The following is a 14,153-nucleotide window of genomic DNA, read 5'->3' on the forward strand; positions in this document are numbered from 1 at the left end:
AAATAATTTTTTTTAAAAAGCTGTTATAAGATTGCATAATACATATATTATGCATAAGAAAACATTCAGTCTTCATAACAATGAGGTCCCATGATTCCAAGAATTATTAGTACACTAGAGACCCCCTAAAGTGCCTTTCTCACAGTTTATGTCGAAGATCTTAATAGATGACACAGCTTTATAAGGAGATCTTTGATGTCGGAGGTGGACACTGAAAGGGGCCTGGTTTCTGTTCTACATGGAATGTGATAGTGGAGCCCTGGTGAAGTAACAGTATTGCATATAACTATTTAAATAACAATAGTAACCACTACAGCAATATCGCCCTCCTCTGAATTTCCATAATGACCTCTCTGTACTGCTCTGAGGTCATTCACCTTATTTCTTTTTTTTTTTTTTTTTTTATTTTATTTTATTTTATTTTTGGCTGTGTTGGGTCTTCGTTGCTCTGTGCGGGCTTTCTCTAGTTGCGGCGAGCAGGGGCTACTCTCCCTTGTGGTCTGCGGGCTTCTTATTGCGGTGGCTTCTCTTGTTGCACAGCACGGACTCTAGGCGCATGGGCTTCAGTAGTCATGGCTCGCAGGCTCAGTAGTTGTGGTTCGCGGGCTCTAGAGCGCGGGCTCAGTAGTTGTGGTGCATGGGCTCAGTAGTTGTGGCGCACGGGCTTAGTTGCTCTGCGGCATGTGGGATCTTCCTGGAGCAGGGCTGGAACCCATGTCCCCTGCATTGGCAGGCAGACTCCTGACCACTGCACCACCAGGGAAGCCCCACCTTACGTCTATGTATTTGGTTGTTGTGGTTGTTGTTGCTCACTGAGCAGCTTGTGGGATCTCAGTTCCCCAACCAGGGATCAAACCGGGGTCAATGGCAGTGGAAGCCCAAGTCTTAACAACTGGACCGCCAGGGAATTCCCTACGTATTTGTTTTCTATTACCGCTCAACTGTCCTCTCCTCAAGGGCGAGTTCAGTGTCTTAGTGCCACTTTCTATCTCCCTCAGTTGTCAGCACATCGTAGGCACTCATTAAATGTTTGCTGAATAATGATTAAACTGATTTATTCTCATTAATGCATTTTATTCATTCGACAAATATTATTTGAGTGCCTACCATATGCCAAACACTGTTCTAGATGAGGATGAACAGAAGGGGAAAAAAATCACTGTCTGATCAAAATGTTCTAAAATTGACTGTGATGATGGGTGCATAGATCTGTGAATATACTAAAAGCCATTAAACTGTACACTTCAAACAGGTGAATCGTATGGTATGTGAATTATATCTCAATAAAACTATTTTTGAAAAAAGTAAATGCAACCTTAAAAAGGGTTGAGATACTAGTGGCTTTCTTCTATTGTAAAATTAAGATAAAACTGTATACTTTTCTGTAGTTCTGTATTTTCAGTATTTTAACATGATAAGTCTGTTATTTTTATAATTGGAAAATAATAAACGTTGTATAAAAAAGACACACACAAAAAACCACTGCCCTCTGGGATGGACTGCTTAACAGGTTCCGGGGTTTCTTTTGGGATGATGAAAATGTTTTAGAACTAGACAGAGGTGGTAGCTGCACAACATTGTGAATATACCAAATACCAATGAACTGTTCGCTTTAAAATGGTTAATTTTATGTTACATGAATTATACCCCAATTTAAAAAAATCACTGTCCTCATAAAGCTTACATTGTAATGGAGAGAAGAAAGACAATAATCAAACAATATATATGGTATACAAAATATCCATCGACACTGAGTGCAGATATCACGGTATATCCACACAATGGAACAAATTACTGGCCACAAGGACCAGAAAGGGTGTGCAGAAAGAATTACAGGATTCTCAAACAGCCTCTACTCAGAGACAAGTGCAAAAGACAGTGAGGCTTTCCCAGGAATGAAGGGCTCTGCCATCCCTCCCCCGTCTTGCTTAACCGCTGAATTTTCATTTTCAAGTATTTTTCACAGAGATTACTCAAACTAATAAGGCATATAATTGACACTCAATAAATGTTTATGACTGCTGTTGAATGATACTTGTAAACTGAATTAAGCTCTTTGAAAGAAAAGGTTATGAGAGATTATGGAAAACAGTTTAGCCATGTAGATGACATATTCGCCAGGCAGGAGAATGGGCTGAGAAGTAGAGGAATTTCTAGAATACTCTATGACTGCTGAATGGCTCGGGATTATGTTCTCTCTTAACTTGAACCTGGGGTGTCTGTGTCTACATGCCAGAATCAGGCTCTGTCTGTTCTCTTCCAGTACTCTAACATCTAGAGTCAAATTCCCTGGGAAAGATAGCAGTAATCCAGTCAACAAGTAGAAGAAAATCAGGAAGGAGGAAAAAAAATTCCAGAAGCTACCAGAAAACAGATCATCCTCCAGTGAAGTCAAGCCAGAGGTCAGGTGCTTACGTATGGTGGGTATACATACTTCTCTGCCCAAGGACACCAAGCTAACCTCACAAACTTGTCAAAGAGAGCCTCTTAATTACTGGCCAAAAGCCATTGAAAAGAGGGGCAAAATGAACAAAACATCCTCCAGGGAAACATCCACCCTTTCCTGCCTCCAAAAGTTCCTCTGTGTCCCTTCCCATAGGTGTTTCCAATTCTTCTTGCCTACAGCTCTACATCCTTGTTTTCTTTCCCTCCTTTGTGGTCTCACCCATTAGCTTGCCTCTGGTTGCCCCTCACTGATCAAATGTGCTCAATACATTTAGCAGTTCTAACCTCAGCCAGAGATAATCTCTTGGGAGCTCTTCCCAAAGCAGGCAGGACTCCCCTGAAAAGTCCAGCCAGCCATCAGAAGGCTTCCATGTGACACAATCTGCAGGATAAACTCAAGAGTGGTACAGCCAGGAGATGCATCCACAGGGAAAACATACACTGTCAACTTAATAAGAAATCTGCCTTTTATATTAACCCTGACTCAAAAAGCCAAATGTTTGCTGAATTCCAAAAAAAAAATCAATCACTTCAAGGAACTGACAGACCAGAAAAAATTAGAATCACACAAACTGGAGGTAACTTGAAATAGTTAAAGATAGGTTCCCTGAAAAGCTGACTCACAGTGGTTTTGATGGCTTGTATGTGTCAAATTTTAAACAGCCTTGGACTAAACAAAATAGCCTCCCAGGTTAAATGCCAGGAGCCTGTTACAACTGAATGAGCCCAAGGCTGAGAGAGCTCAGAAGATGCGGAGCAGAAACCAGAGGCACATAATAGGGGCTCTTTCATCTTCCTGTTTGTCTGAGTCATCCTCAATCCTGGTTTCCCAGTAATACATACAATGCCCTCCCCTTACTACTATTACTAAACAAAAGGGGCTTTTACTTGAGTTTCTATGAGTAAAAGGTGGGGGAGGTGGAGGGAGCCTTTGCTGTTCTACCAATTACTGCTTATTATTTTGACAGACAGCTCCTAAGCAGATCCATAGGAATTTTTTTTGGTTACATTTTTTAATATGGCACCTAATAAGTGACTGTAAATATATTTGTGTTCTGACCAGAATTTGCCAAAGGGCTAACTAGCCACAGCACCAAAATTAGTCCTTACATTATAAAAGTTTGACCATTCAAAGAGAAAAATGGGGAAGTTCCACAATTTAGAAGATTATGATCCCCAGGCTCCTGACCTATTGACCAGTTAAGTCCTGAGGGGTTTCTGCCAACCTGTTTGAAACAGAGATCCTGGAAAGAGCAAGCCCCAGAAAGGTGCCCTAGACCAGGAAGCAGAAGACAAGGCCAAGGGGTCACCAGCAGGGGAGTCTAAGACAGAAGGAGCACAAAAATGGGGCAGACCAGCACAGGCAGTTTGTGGTCAAGGATTCTCATACAGTACAAAAACATCCTCTGCTCTTTTCCATTCCTGAATCCCACTAGAATAATGTCTCTTTTAGCCAATGAAAAAAAAAAAAAAAAAAAAGCCAAGTCCCAGTATTTTGAGCCACACTATTCTGGGACTGTAAACAAGCGAAGCAGCCAAACAACGTGATGGGTCTTCTTAAAGGAACGGTCTCAGTGACATGAGGTCCACCACTGACTCACCGAAGGAAGGACTTGAAGACTCACCTTGGCCTTCCCTTTCAGTCAGGGACCAAGGCTGTCTATTTCTGAGTCCAGGAGGGCCTGCCCCAGGGGACACTTTCTTAGCTTCTCATTGACCACTCCTGGGTCACTGGGCTTCCCTATCACCCTGCATGTTCAGCAGGAGGGATTTAACTTCAGGAGTCTTTTGGCATGAAAAGCTCCGCAGATCTGCTACCATCAGGGGCCAGTCAGCATGAAGATGAAACGGGCAATTGCTTGCCAGTGTGCTGCTCTATTCTCTTGGAAAGAGGGAAGTTATAGGAGGTTTGTAGAAAAGAGACAGTGGAGAATAAAGTGGTTGTGAAAGAAAAACCTGTATGGGGTTTAAATATTTATATATATATTAAACTTATATATAGACATATAATTTTATTATATACATATATATGATTTTTTTCACCTTTTCTCTGTGAGTAGAAATATTCTGGTAAGACAAGATGTCTGCATCCCTCACAAGACTCAGCCAATAGGAAAATACTACCCCCTACCTCCACTAAGAACTCTAACTGTTAGAACTTTATTCTTCTAACCTTTGATTTATTTGCTAAGGGTGTCCTCTCTAACTTCAAGAGATTATAGATGACTTGTCGGTGTGGATCATTTACTTATTGCGGCTCTAAATAAAGGGTCCATGAGTCATTTGGTGTTCCAAGTACAGTTCCACTAAGGTCTAGAAAAATCAATGAATACAACACAGAAAGTCTAACCATTTCACTAGAAAGGTTACAAAATATGCCAAAAGAGAATACTGATTTCAGTTAAATTACCTCTGAGGAATGAACAGAACCAAAAGAGGGAGGAAAAAGTGGTGTATTGGTTAAATGTTCTCCACTTCACTGGAATCCAGATCTCCTATCACATCGAACCTTCATCTCTTAGATGAGTTTTCTCAATCTCAGCACTCTTGACATTTTGTACCAAATAATTCTTCATGTGGGGGTTGCCCTATGCCTTTTTTTTTTTTTTCCCCCTTCGGTATGTGGGCCTCTCACTGTTGTGGCCTCTCCCATTGCGGAGCACAGGCTCCGGACGCGCAGGCTCAGTGGCCATGGCTCACGGGCCCAGCCGCTCCACGGCACGTGGGATCTTCCCGGACCGGGGCACGAACCCGTGTCCCCTGCATCGGCAGGCAGACTCCCAACCACTGCGCCACCAGGGAAGCCCTGCCCTATGCCTTTTAAGATATTTAGCAGCATCCTGGCCTCTATCCACTAGCCAGTAGCACATAATCCCCATGCCCCAGCTGTGACAACCAGAGATGTCTCCAAACATTGCCCAATGCCCCCTGCGGGAGCAAAATCTCTCCTGGCTGAGAACTACTGTGTTAGACAATACCAAATGAGATTATTTTAACTCTCTTTATTGTGTGAATTGAGTTCTTAAAGTTTTATCAATTTAAGTCAATAAAACCTGTGGTATTAGGCAGGTGTTATTTGCACAAACCAAATGCCTAGGAGTCACCACTGAGATCTCTCATTCCCTCACCCCTCCACCTAATATATCAGCATTCCCGTTTTACATCCAAACTTTGTCCCAAATTCATCAATGTCTTTCCATGTCACCATGTCACTGATCGCACCAAACTGAAGCCACCTCTCCCCTCAGCATCTTCAATAGCCTCCTAAGTGGTTTCCCTGCTTTCCCTCTTGTCCTCCCACAGTCACTACAATCTAGTCTTCACACCAGCTCCTGTGACCTAGCATAAAGCAGTCTGGTGCTTCCCATTACACTTAAAATCCACACTTATTTCCCTGGCCTACAAGGCCCCGCAGGATGTGGCACCCGCTTACCTCTGCACCTCTATCCTCACCACTCTCTCCAGCTCACTCCAGCCACACAGGCATTCTTTCTCTACTCAAACATGCCATCCCACCTGCTTTCTGTTCTCATTCCCCTCTGTCTGGAGGTCTATTTCCCCAGGTAGTATTAACCATCAGGTCTTTGCTTAAAAGTCACCTTTACAATGAAACCTTCCCTAACTATCCGGCAAAAGTGGCTTCCCAGTCACTCTTCCTTGATTATACACCTGAACCACCTTTTTATGTGTTTGACATGTGTGAACTCTGCTTTCCTGGAGCCTAGAAAATGCCTGGCACCAGAACATATACTCAGTAAATGTGATGAATGAATGAATGTCTTTGGCTAGTAGGCCAGATGTGTCCATTTAAAAGCCACCAATGAGTTCCTGCTTCTGAGACCGAAAGTCAGTCTCTCCTCAAATTTGCCATTCTAGTATACACTCAAATGGCAACAAGGTAATGATAAAATTGTCACCACCAAAAGGAAGCTTTTTGTCCTTTTAGGTTTTCCAAAAGAAACTAAATAATACTCAAATCACAAACAACAAATCTTAGGAGACTCTAGGCCAGAGAATTTGAGGGAACCACACATAAGAGTAACAGCCTACAAGCTACTAAAATAATCCCTATGTACTAAACTGAAAATGATCAAAACCCACAAATGCCTAGAAACATGAAAAGAAAAACAAAGTTGGGGCCTAAATCATGGAATCTTCACTGCTACGAGGAAGGAGTTCTTCAGTGGTAACGTCTTGCATTTATATAGAGCTATGTTTCATTTGATTCTCACAGCAGCCATGAGGAACTGGTGAGTTGATGCTATTGACCAGAATGAAGTTTGATTAGAAAGTTTAAATGACCTAGTGAGACAGAACAGGAGTATCACAGAGCAAGGATCTTAGATCGCAAATCCTCTGCCACTAATCGTAACTTGATCTTGGCAAGTCACTTCATCTCTCTGTGTTTCAGTGTCCTCATCTAGAAAATACAACGCTATATATGAAATGCTTGTATCCCCCTGAAATGCATATGCTGAAATCTAACCCCCAAGGTGATGGCATTAGGAGGTAAGGCCTGTGAGAGGTGATTATGTCATGAGGGTAGAACCCCTATGAATAGGATTAGTGCCCTTATAAAAGAGACCCCAGAGAGCTTCTTTCTGCAATATGAGGACACAGCGAGAAGACAGCTGTCATGAACCAAGCCCTCATCAGACACTAAATCTGTCAGTGCCATGATTTTGAACTTCCCAGCCTCTAGAACTATGAGAAATAGACTTCTGTTGTTTCTAAGCCACCCCATCTATGCTATTCTGTCATAGCAGCCCAACTGACTAAGACATACAACTTACTTCATAGGGTGTGGTAGGCTGAAATTGCCCCCCACCCCAGCCCACCCCCGAAGATGTCCACATCCTAATGCCCAGAACCTGTGAATACGTCACTTCATGGGGCAAAAAGGCTCTGCAGATGTGACTGAATTAAGGACCTTGAGGTGGGGAGATTACACTGGATTATCCAAGTGGATCCAATGTAACCACAAAGACCTTGTGAGAGGAAGGCAGAAGGGCCACAGAGCGGCAAGTGACAACAGAAGAAAAAAGACAGAGAAAGGGATTGGAAGATGTTAACACTACCAGCTTTGAAGCTGGATGATGGGGCCACAAGCCAAAGTACGCGGGAGGCCTCTTGAAGCTAGAAAGATAAGGAAACACATTCTTCCCTAGAGCTTCCAGAAGGAACACAGCCCTATCAGGTCCATTTTAGGACTTCTGACCTCCAACCAATGAGAGAATAAACTTGTGTTGCTTTAAGCCACTAAATATGTGGTAATTTGTTACAGCAACAGTAAGAAACTAATACACAGAGTTCTCATCAGGACTCAATGAGCTCAAATGCTAAGAACAGTGCCAAGCACCACAGTAAGAGCTCTTGAAATTTTAACTATCATGAGCCAAGACCAGAACCCAGGGGAGACTCACAGAAGTACTGCAGAAGCTAAGAAAATAAGGTTCAGGAATTTGGTAATATCAATCTAAATTTAAAATGTACGTATCATTTGACAAAAAGATTCCATTTCTAAATAGATTTATAGGATATTCAACACATCCTTGGTTGTAATAACACAAATATCCCTTAATAGGCTAAAATTGTAGAAAAACCATTCAACAGAGTACTAGGCAGCCTTTAAATACTGAGGTAGACCTCAATGTGCTGATAAGGAAAGTTCTACAAGATGTATCCTTCAGTGAAAAACAGCCAAGGACAGAATAGCAAGTATATCAGATTCCCTTTTTGTTGAAAAATTAAAAGGATACGTATATATATTCGTAAGTATACGTGAAAAAACTCTAGAAGTGCATGTAGTTAACTGTTAATAGTGATTGTTCTAACGAAGGAGACTAAGGGTATGAAGCAGGAGGGAAACTTGTCATTGTATGCCCTTTCAAATGATTCTAGTTTTGTTTTTTTCTTTTACTAAGTATGTATGTGATATTCATTTCTAAAAAACTGAGGTTGAGATGTGACATCACCAATCAAGTATTTATGCGCTGACAGCATGCCCACCATTGTACGTGATCCAGGGCACAAGACGTGGTCCTGCTCTCCAGGAGTCTACAATTTAGCTGAATTCACCATCTAGATTTATATCAGACAATCATCTCTCTAATTGTTTTAGACATTCACATTAGAAAAGTGAACTAGATATTTCCTCCAAGTACTCTTCCACCATGACCCTATGAGAACAAGTCACCACCCAAAATTCTTGTCCCATCCATTAGTCCCAACCAGTGCTTCTTACAATTAATAAACTGTTATTTCCGGGGAAGTGGTCACTGTTTATGAAGGGAGAAATTTACAAAACAGCCTAATTATATACACAGTACACACTACAAGAAAAAAAGGTGGATTTGTCTGCTTCAGTACACTTCCTTATATTTTCTTAATTCTCTGCTAAGAAATATGTATCAGTGCTACAAAAAGAAAAAAGAAAATACATCCTCCTCCCCTCAAAAAATACTCTTTTTGGTGCTGACACAATATCCACTGGTCCATCCCAAATCTTCCTCTCATTTTACAAAAGTGACAACAATTCGAAGTATGACTTTCCAAAGGCTGACATTAAAGACAACTGGTGGCAAAACCAACAGGAATCATCCAAATCCAAGTGTTCCATTTGTAAAACATTTAGTGCACACTGTCACCCAATTAGAGCAGAATCCATCGAGGAGACATTATTGCTAGCACGGGAGGCAGAATGGGATCTGGCTCACTCTTCCATAACTCTATTAGTTCCTCTCAACCAAGCAAGAAAGCCTGTGTTAGCTAAGTATTTAGCTGACAATAGACGTACACAGAAAGCATGACATAATTCATTTCCATAACCTTATCTAAGGTGGAGAAAGACAGATGAAAAATACTCACTGGGTAATTAGAAAGTTTTCAAGCGGTAACTTACAAAGGTACTCCTCCAACCTGGAGACTTGAGGAGTCATCACAGCTCAAAGTACTGAATGTACCACAAACACTTCCTGATACTGACAAACACAACAAAGTGGTACTGGACTCCACGTGCCAGGCCCTGTGATAAGGGCCTTTCCATGTCTATTCCTAATTTCTTTGAATCCTCTCAACTATTGCTGCCATGCAGAAGTGAAATTGAGGCATGGAGTTTAAATAACTTGCCCTTGGTTATACAGCCAGTGAGTGACGCCAGGATGTGAAATGAAGCAGTCTTCATTTGAAAGTATAGACACGATCATTGTACTACCTTCACTACCCCTTCCCCAATCGCCCCTGTCACACACTTCCATCTCCCCAACTTGCTCCTATCAGACGCCACCCTCTCCCCAGCTCAGAATCAAATCAAATATTCTCCAGTCCTTCTGTAATCCCAGATGCCCTTACTGGCTTCTATTGATCAGAAGCCAATACATGAAAATAAGAGGTCATCTGGAGAGGATGCTACCCTTACAAAAAGCCACTTTTCAAACACCTGTCGCTAAACGGAGTTAGCAGGGCGATGACTTACAGCTTTGCACTCCTATGGGACCCACCAGAAGTCAGTGTCTCTTGCCCTGCACACACACAGTCCCTCCTCATTCACATGTATTCACAACTTGCCAAAGTGCTCTCATTGAGAAAACGGTTCTAAATCAGTTCTTCCTGATAATAATCCTAAAAATAAGAATGACAGCTACCACACACTGAGCGTTCATTAGGTAATAGGCTTTACAGACACTGTGTCATTTCATCCTCACTATAACCCAGGGAACTAGGCACTGTCCCCAGTTTATAAATGAGAAAACTAAGGCTCAGAGAGGTAAAGTAATTCAGCCCAAGGTCATGCAGCTGGTAAGAAACTAAATCTGACTCCACACAGATTTAAGCTTTCCAGGGTCTTGCCTCTTACTGATTAAAATGCGAGCTCCTCCTGGACCTCCCCCGAGAGCCAGCTGCCAACATCGGATGGGTTCCGCCACCACATGAATCCTACTACCACTGAGCGCTTACCTGAATTTCTTCATTCTCATCTACTAGGAGGAAACTCACAACCTTCTCAGTCATCTTCTTCCTCTTGGTGTCCTCATCCATCCCTTCTTCCTCCAGCAACTCCTGGACCTTAGCCACATGGTACACAGTAACAGGGTGCCTCCTTTTGTTACCCCCAGAATGAGTCCTCTTCTGGCACTCCAGGCACAAGTTGATTTTACAGGTCTGGCACCTCACGACCGCCCTCTGCTTCATACCTGGAGAATGCCCACTGGGGCCCTTGCAGGGGTCACAGTAAGGGATGTGGCCAGCTTTGAGTCTGATCCGCTCATGGTTTCTCAGGCGCTCCTGCCGATGGAGCTCCTCCTCGCAGCGGAGACACTGCAGGCTGCAGCACTCGTCACACTCGAAGACGGCTTCGTCAGTCCCGCTGCAGGTGTAACTCTCCTGGCACAACAGCCCAGGGTTCAGGCCCTTCTCTGCTGGGGAAGTCTGTGCACTCATATTCAGACCGGGAAGGAAAGCACCTACCATATAACGGTACCTGGGCTTTCCCCAGAAGTGAAGACAAAGGCGTTGAGTCCGAAGACTGAGCACAGCCTCCACAGGGTTCTGAACACCCTTAAAAAAAATGTTTTTAAAAAAACATTCGATGTCTTATTAGAATTCTTCACACATTTACAAATGTTTGGATGTTTAATTTCCTGCTGCCAAGACTCCTGAATCAGCAGCAACGTTGACTTGGTTTGATAGTTTCATCCTCCATAAAGTGCAGGCAAATATGTGGTTAAAATTAACTTGAGAGGGTCTGTTATGGCTATCTGAGAGAGATCTGATGGGTTCACTGAGGTGGGCGCATGCATGGGGCCTCAGACACAAGGTTTTGGTAATGAAAGAGAGTGGTCAGGAGCTTTTCAGTATTATGCAGCTCAAGTCAGTATTTCAGAGGATACCTAGAATAGAGGCAGGAAAAGGATTTCACTCATCTAAAAACAAAAATGCACCTTAAAAAAAAAAAAAAGATTGTGATTAAATAGGCCAAAACTCCCAAGAGAACTCTCACTCTCGCTTGTAAAAATCACACTGGCTCATTCTGATCCTAGAAATTTCTCCTCAAAATCATGGTTAAGCCCGCTCCTTTTGAAAACAACCACTACCTCTAGTCTCAAGGCATTTAAGAAACTGTGTTGCTTTATTTCCCAGACTGAAATTCTCTGCTCCCTCAGTTATTAAATTAAGAATCAAAAGCACTAAGCAAATAGTCCTTGGAGGGACAACCCTCTGCACCCCTACCTGCACCCCACAATTGGGAGAGGTGGAGAAAGACGCTTGTAAAAAGCTAAAGAAACAGGGCTTCCCTGGTGGCGCAGTGGTTGAGAGTCTGCCTGCTAATGCAGGGGACACGGGTTCGAGCCCTGGTCTGGGAGGATCCCGCATGCCGCGGAGCGACTGGGCCCGTGAGCCACAACTACTGAGCCTGCGCGTCTGGAGCCTGTGCTCCGCAACGAGAGAGGCCGCTATAGTGAGAGGCCCGCGCACCGCGATGAAGAGTGGCCCCCGCTTGCCACAACTAGAGAAAGCCCTCGCACAGAAACGAAGACCCAACACAGCAAAAATAAATAAATAAATAAATTCCTACCCCCAACAACAACAACAAAAAAAAAAAGCTAAAGAAACAATAATAATAAACTTTAGCTCCATCAAAGTCCTGTGCAGATCCAATTAACCTTGTGACTGGATTGCTTCAACTCCAGACAGATGCCTATTAACGACTCTAAACCTGGAAACAAGAGTCACCATTCCATGTTTAAAAACAATTAAAAACAATTATTGTACTTCCTTTTGTCTAACTGCAAAAAAAAGGGAGCAACAGGAGACAGAATTCCTCCACTATGGCCCACTGCAAAGCCAGGCCTGAAGTGAGTTAAAACAAATAATTCTTCTCTTTGTCACTCAAAACCCAACTTTAAAATAGCTTTAAAAAAAAGAGAGAGAAAGAAAGAAAGAAAATAGATAGATAACTGGGGCAAGAAAGGGGCTTTCTGTCACAATCATATTCCTAACTCCCCTTCGCCTCGACACCCAAACTAACGCTCCAAGGAAATGTAGAGCCCTCCTTTCGGGTATTCACTCCTCCCATACAGTAATCAATCTATCCATCTTATTTTTAGATAAACAAGGAAGGCGAAAGGAGTGACTAGGAGACCTTATTTACACCCTAATCACAGAAGTGCCCAACCAGCTCCCACAACGTTAATAAAAATCAAAATTTGTCACAATTGAGAAAAAAATAAAACCAACCTTCAAAAAGATACCTCTCCGCCCACCAGACCCAAGCAAACAATCTGCCCACTCGGCCTCCCACCTCGACGCCTCTCTCCAGCCGGGGATTCCTCACCCTTCCTTCCTTCCGGACACCACCACCACAACCCGAGGGGCAGGAGCAAGGTCTAAGAACAAAGAAGGTCCCCCCAAATCCCCCCCACGCTGGCAGAGGCCAGAGCCGAATCCATTGTTTATACCACCCCACCCCCACCTCCACCCCCGCCGCACCCGCCCCCCCCTTCCTCCCGGGGAAGGAGGGAGCTCCAGGGCTGGCGTTCGTCCGGCGCAGGGCCGTGCCCTTCCCTCCCCGACCGCGGCGTCCCGGGAACCCCACCACGAAGCAGCTCTGCTGCGGCGAGGCGGCGTCGGGGGACCCCGGGGCGCCGGTGCAGACGGAGGCTGTTCCTCAGGGCACCGGTGGATCCATCCTCCTCTCCATCTCCACCCCCCTCCTCCTTCGCTACCTCCCGGGCTTCCTCCTCTCCTGTTGTCAGTTAGGATCAGCTGATCTGAGTGAACTTCTCCCTGCTCGGACTAACAGGAAGGCGTGACCGGTGCAGCCCAGTGAGGGAGGAGCGGGAGAGGTGGAGCCTGACGCCGGCGGGGGCGGAGAAGGATGCGCGTAGCCTCCTGGGAAATGTAGTTCTCAGGAGGCGCGTCCTTCCCCAACTTACCGGAAGTGAAGCCCCTGAATGACTACAACTCCCAGTACCGAAAACGCTGCTCTTGCCAAGAGGCGGTAGAGACTGCCCTTCGAGCATTATGGGACTTGGAGTTTTTGCGGTGACTGTGGTTTCCGCAGGTTTCAGCACGTTGTTTTGGGTAGTGGCCAGAGAAGGAGTGGCACTAAATTAGAGAACTGATGTAATATGTACTATAGACGAGGCAAATAATACGATTTCAAGTAACCCTTAATGCACACCATTCCTTCAGGAATGTATAAAAACAGGCAGTCTCCTCTTACCCAAGTTCATCTTGCACTAAGAAAAGACCAGAAAGAATTTATAAGAGAATATAAGTACTCTTGTGGGAGTTTTGTTTTCCCTTCAAGAGTGTTCTGCAAGCCAACCATTAATTTTCTTTCTCCATTAATTAATTTTTCTGACTTTTCCTTACATACCTGAAGAACTTCCAAATTTTAAATCGTCTTTTAGTTAGAGGGAGTACATTTATTCAAGTAAGTTTTCAGGCTACAGTAAGGCTAATGGTTAACACTGTTATCTGGCTTTTCGTAAATGGTCTTATACTTGTTCAGTGCTTTCACTTTTTGTTTTTTTCGTTTGTTTCTTAGAACAACACTGAAAGCAAGCCTGATGTAAAGAGCACTGGTTTGAGATGCTGAAGACTGGGTGCTTGTTCTAGAAAGCTCTTGGGTAAATCACGCAACTCTCCATGAAATAAAAATAAAAGTCTCCATGAAATATCCTGTAAACACTGAGGTTCCTGCC

General features: G+C 43.6%; 1 protein-coding gene across 6 annotated transcripts in view; it reads right to left on the bottom strand.

Annotated features, from left to right (window-relative positions):
• ZFYVE1 (zinc finger FYVE-type containing 1) overlaps positions 1-13,232 on the bottom strand; it is a 50,209-nt gene extending 36,977 nt beyond the window's left edge. The window contains exons 1-2 of one of the 6 annotated variants that reach the window (XM_082616981.1): positions 13,040-13,232; positions 10,402-11,333 (exon numbers count right to left, since the gene is read on the bottom strand). In XM_082616981.1, coding sequence (XP_082473107.1) covers positions 10,402-10,914 — 513 coding nt within the window. In that variant the 5' untranslated portion in view covers positions 10,915-11,333; positions 13,040-13,232. Of the gene's footprint in view, positions 1-10,401; positions 11,385-12,745; positions 12,849-13,039 lie in introns of those variants that run through there. The other 5 variants (XM_082616982.1, XM_082616985.1, XM_082616984.1 and 2 more) reach the window with 5 other exon arrangements.
• Between the last annotated feature and the right edge of the window lie 921 nt (positions 13,233-14,153).

The sequence above is a fragment of the Mesoplodon mirus genome (assembly GCF_964341445.2).
Source record: "Mesoplodon mirus genome assembly, chromosome: 4".
Classification (NCBI taxonomy): Eukaryota; Metazoa; Chordata; class Mammalia; order Artiodactyla; family Ziphiidae; genus Mesoplodon; species Mesoplodon mirus.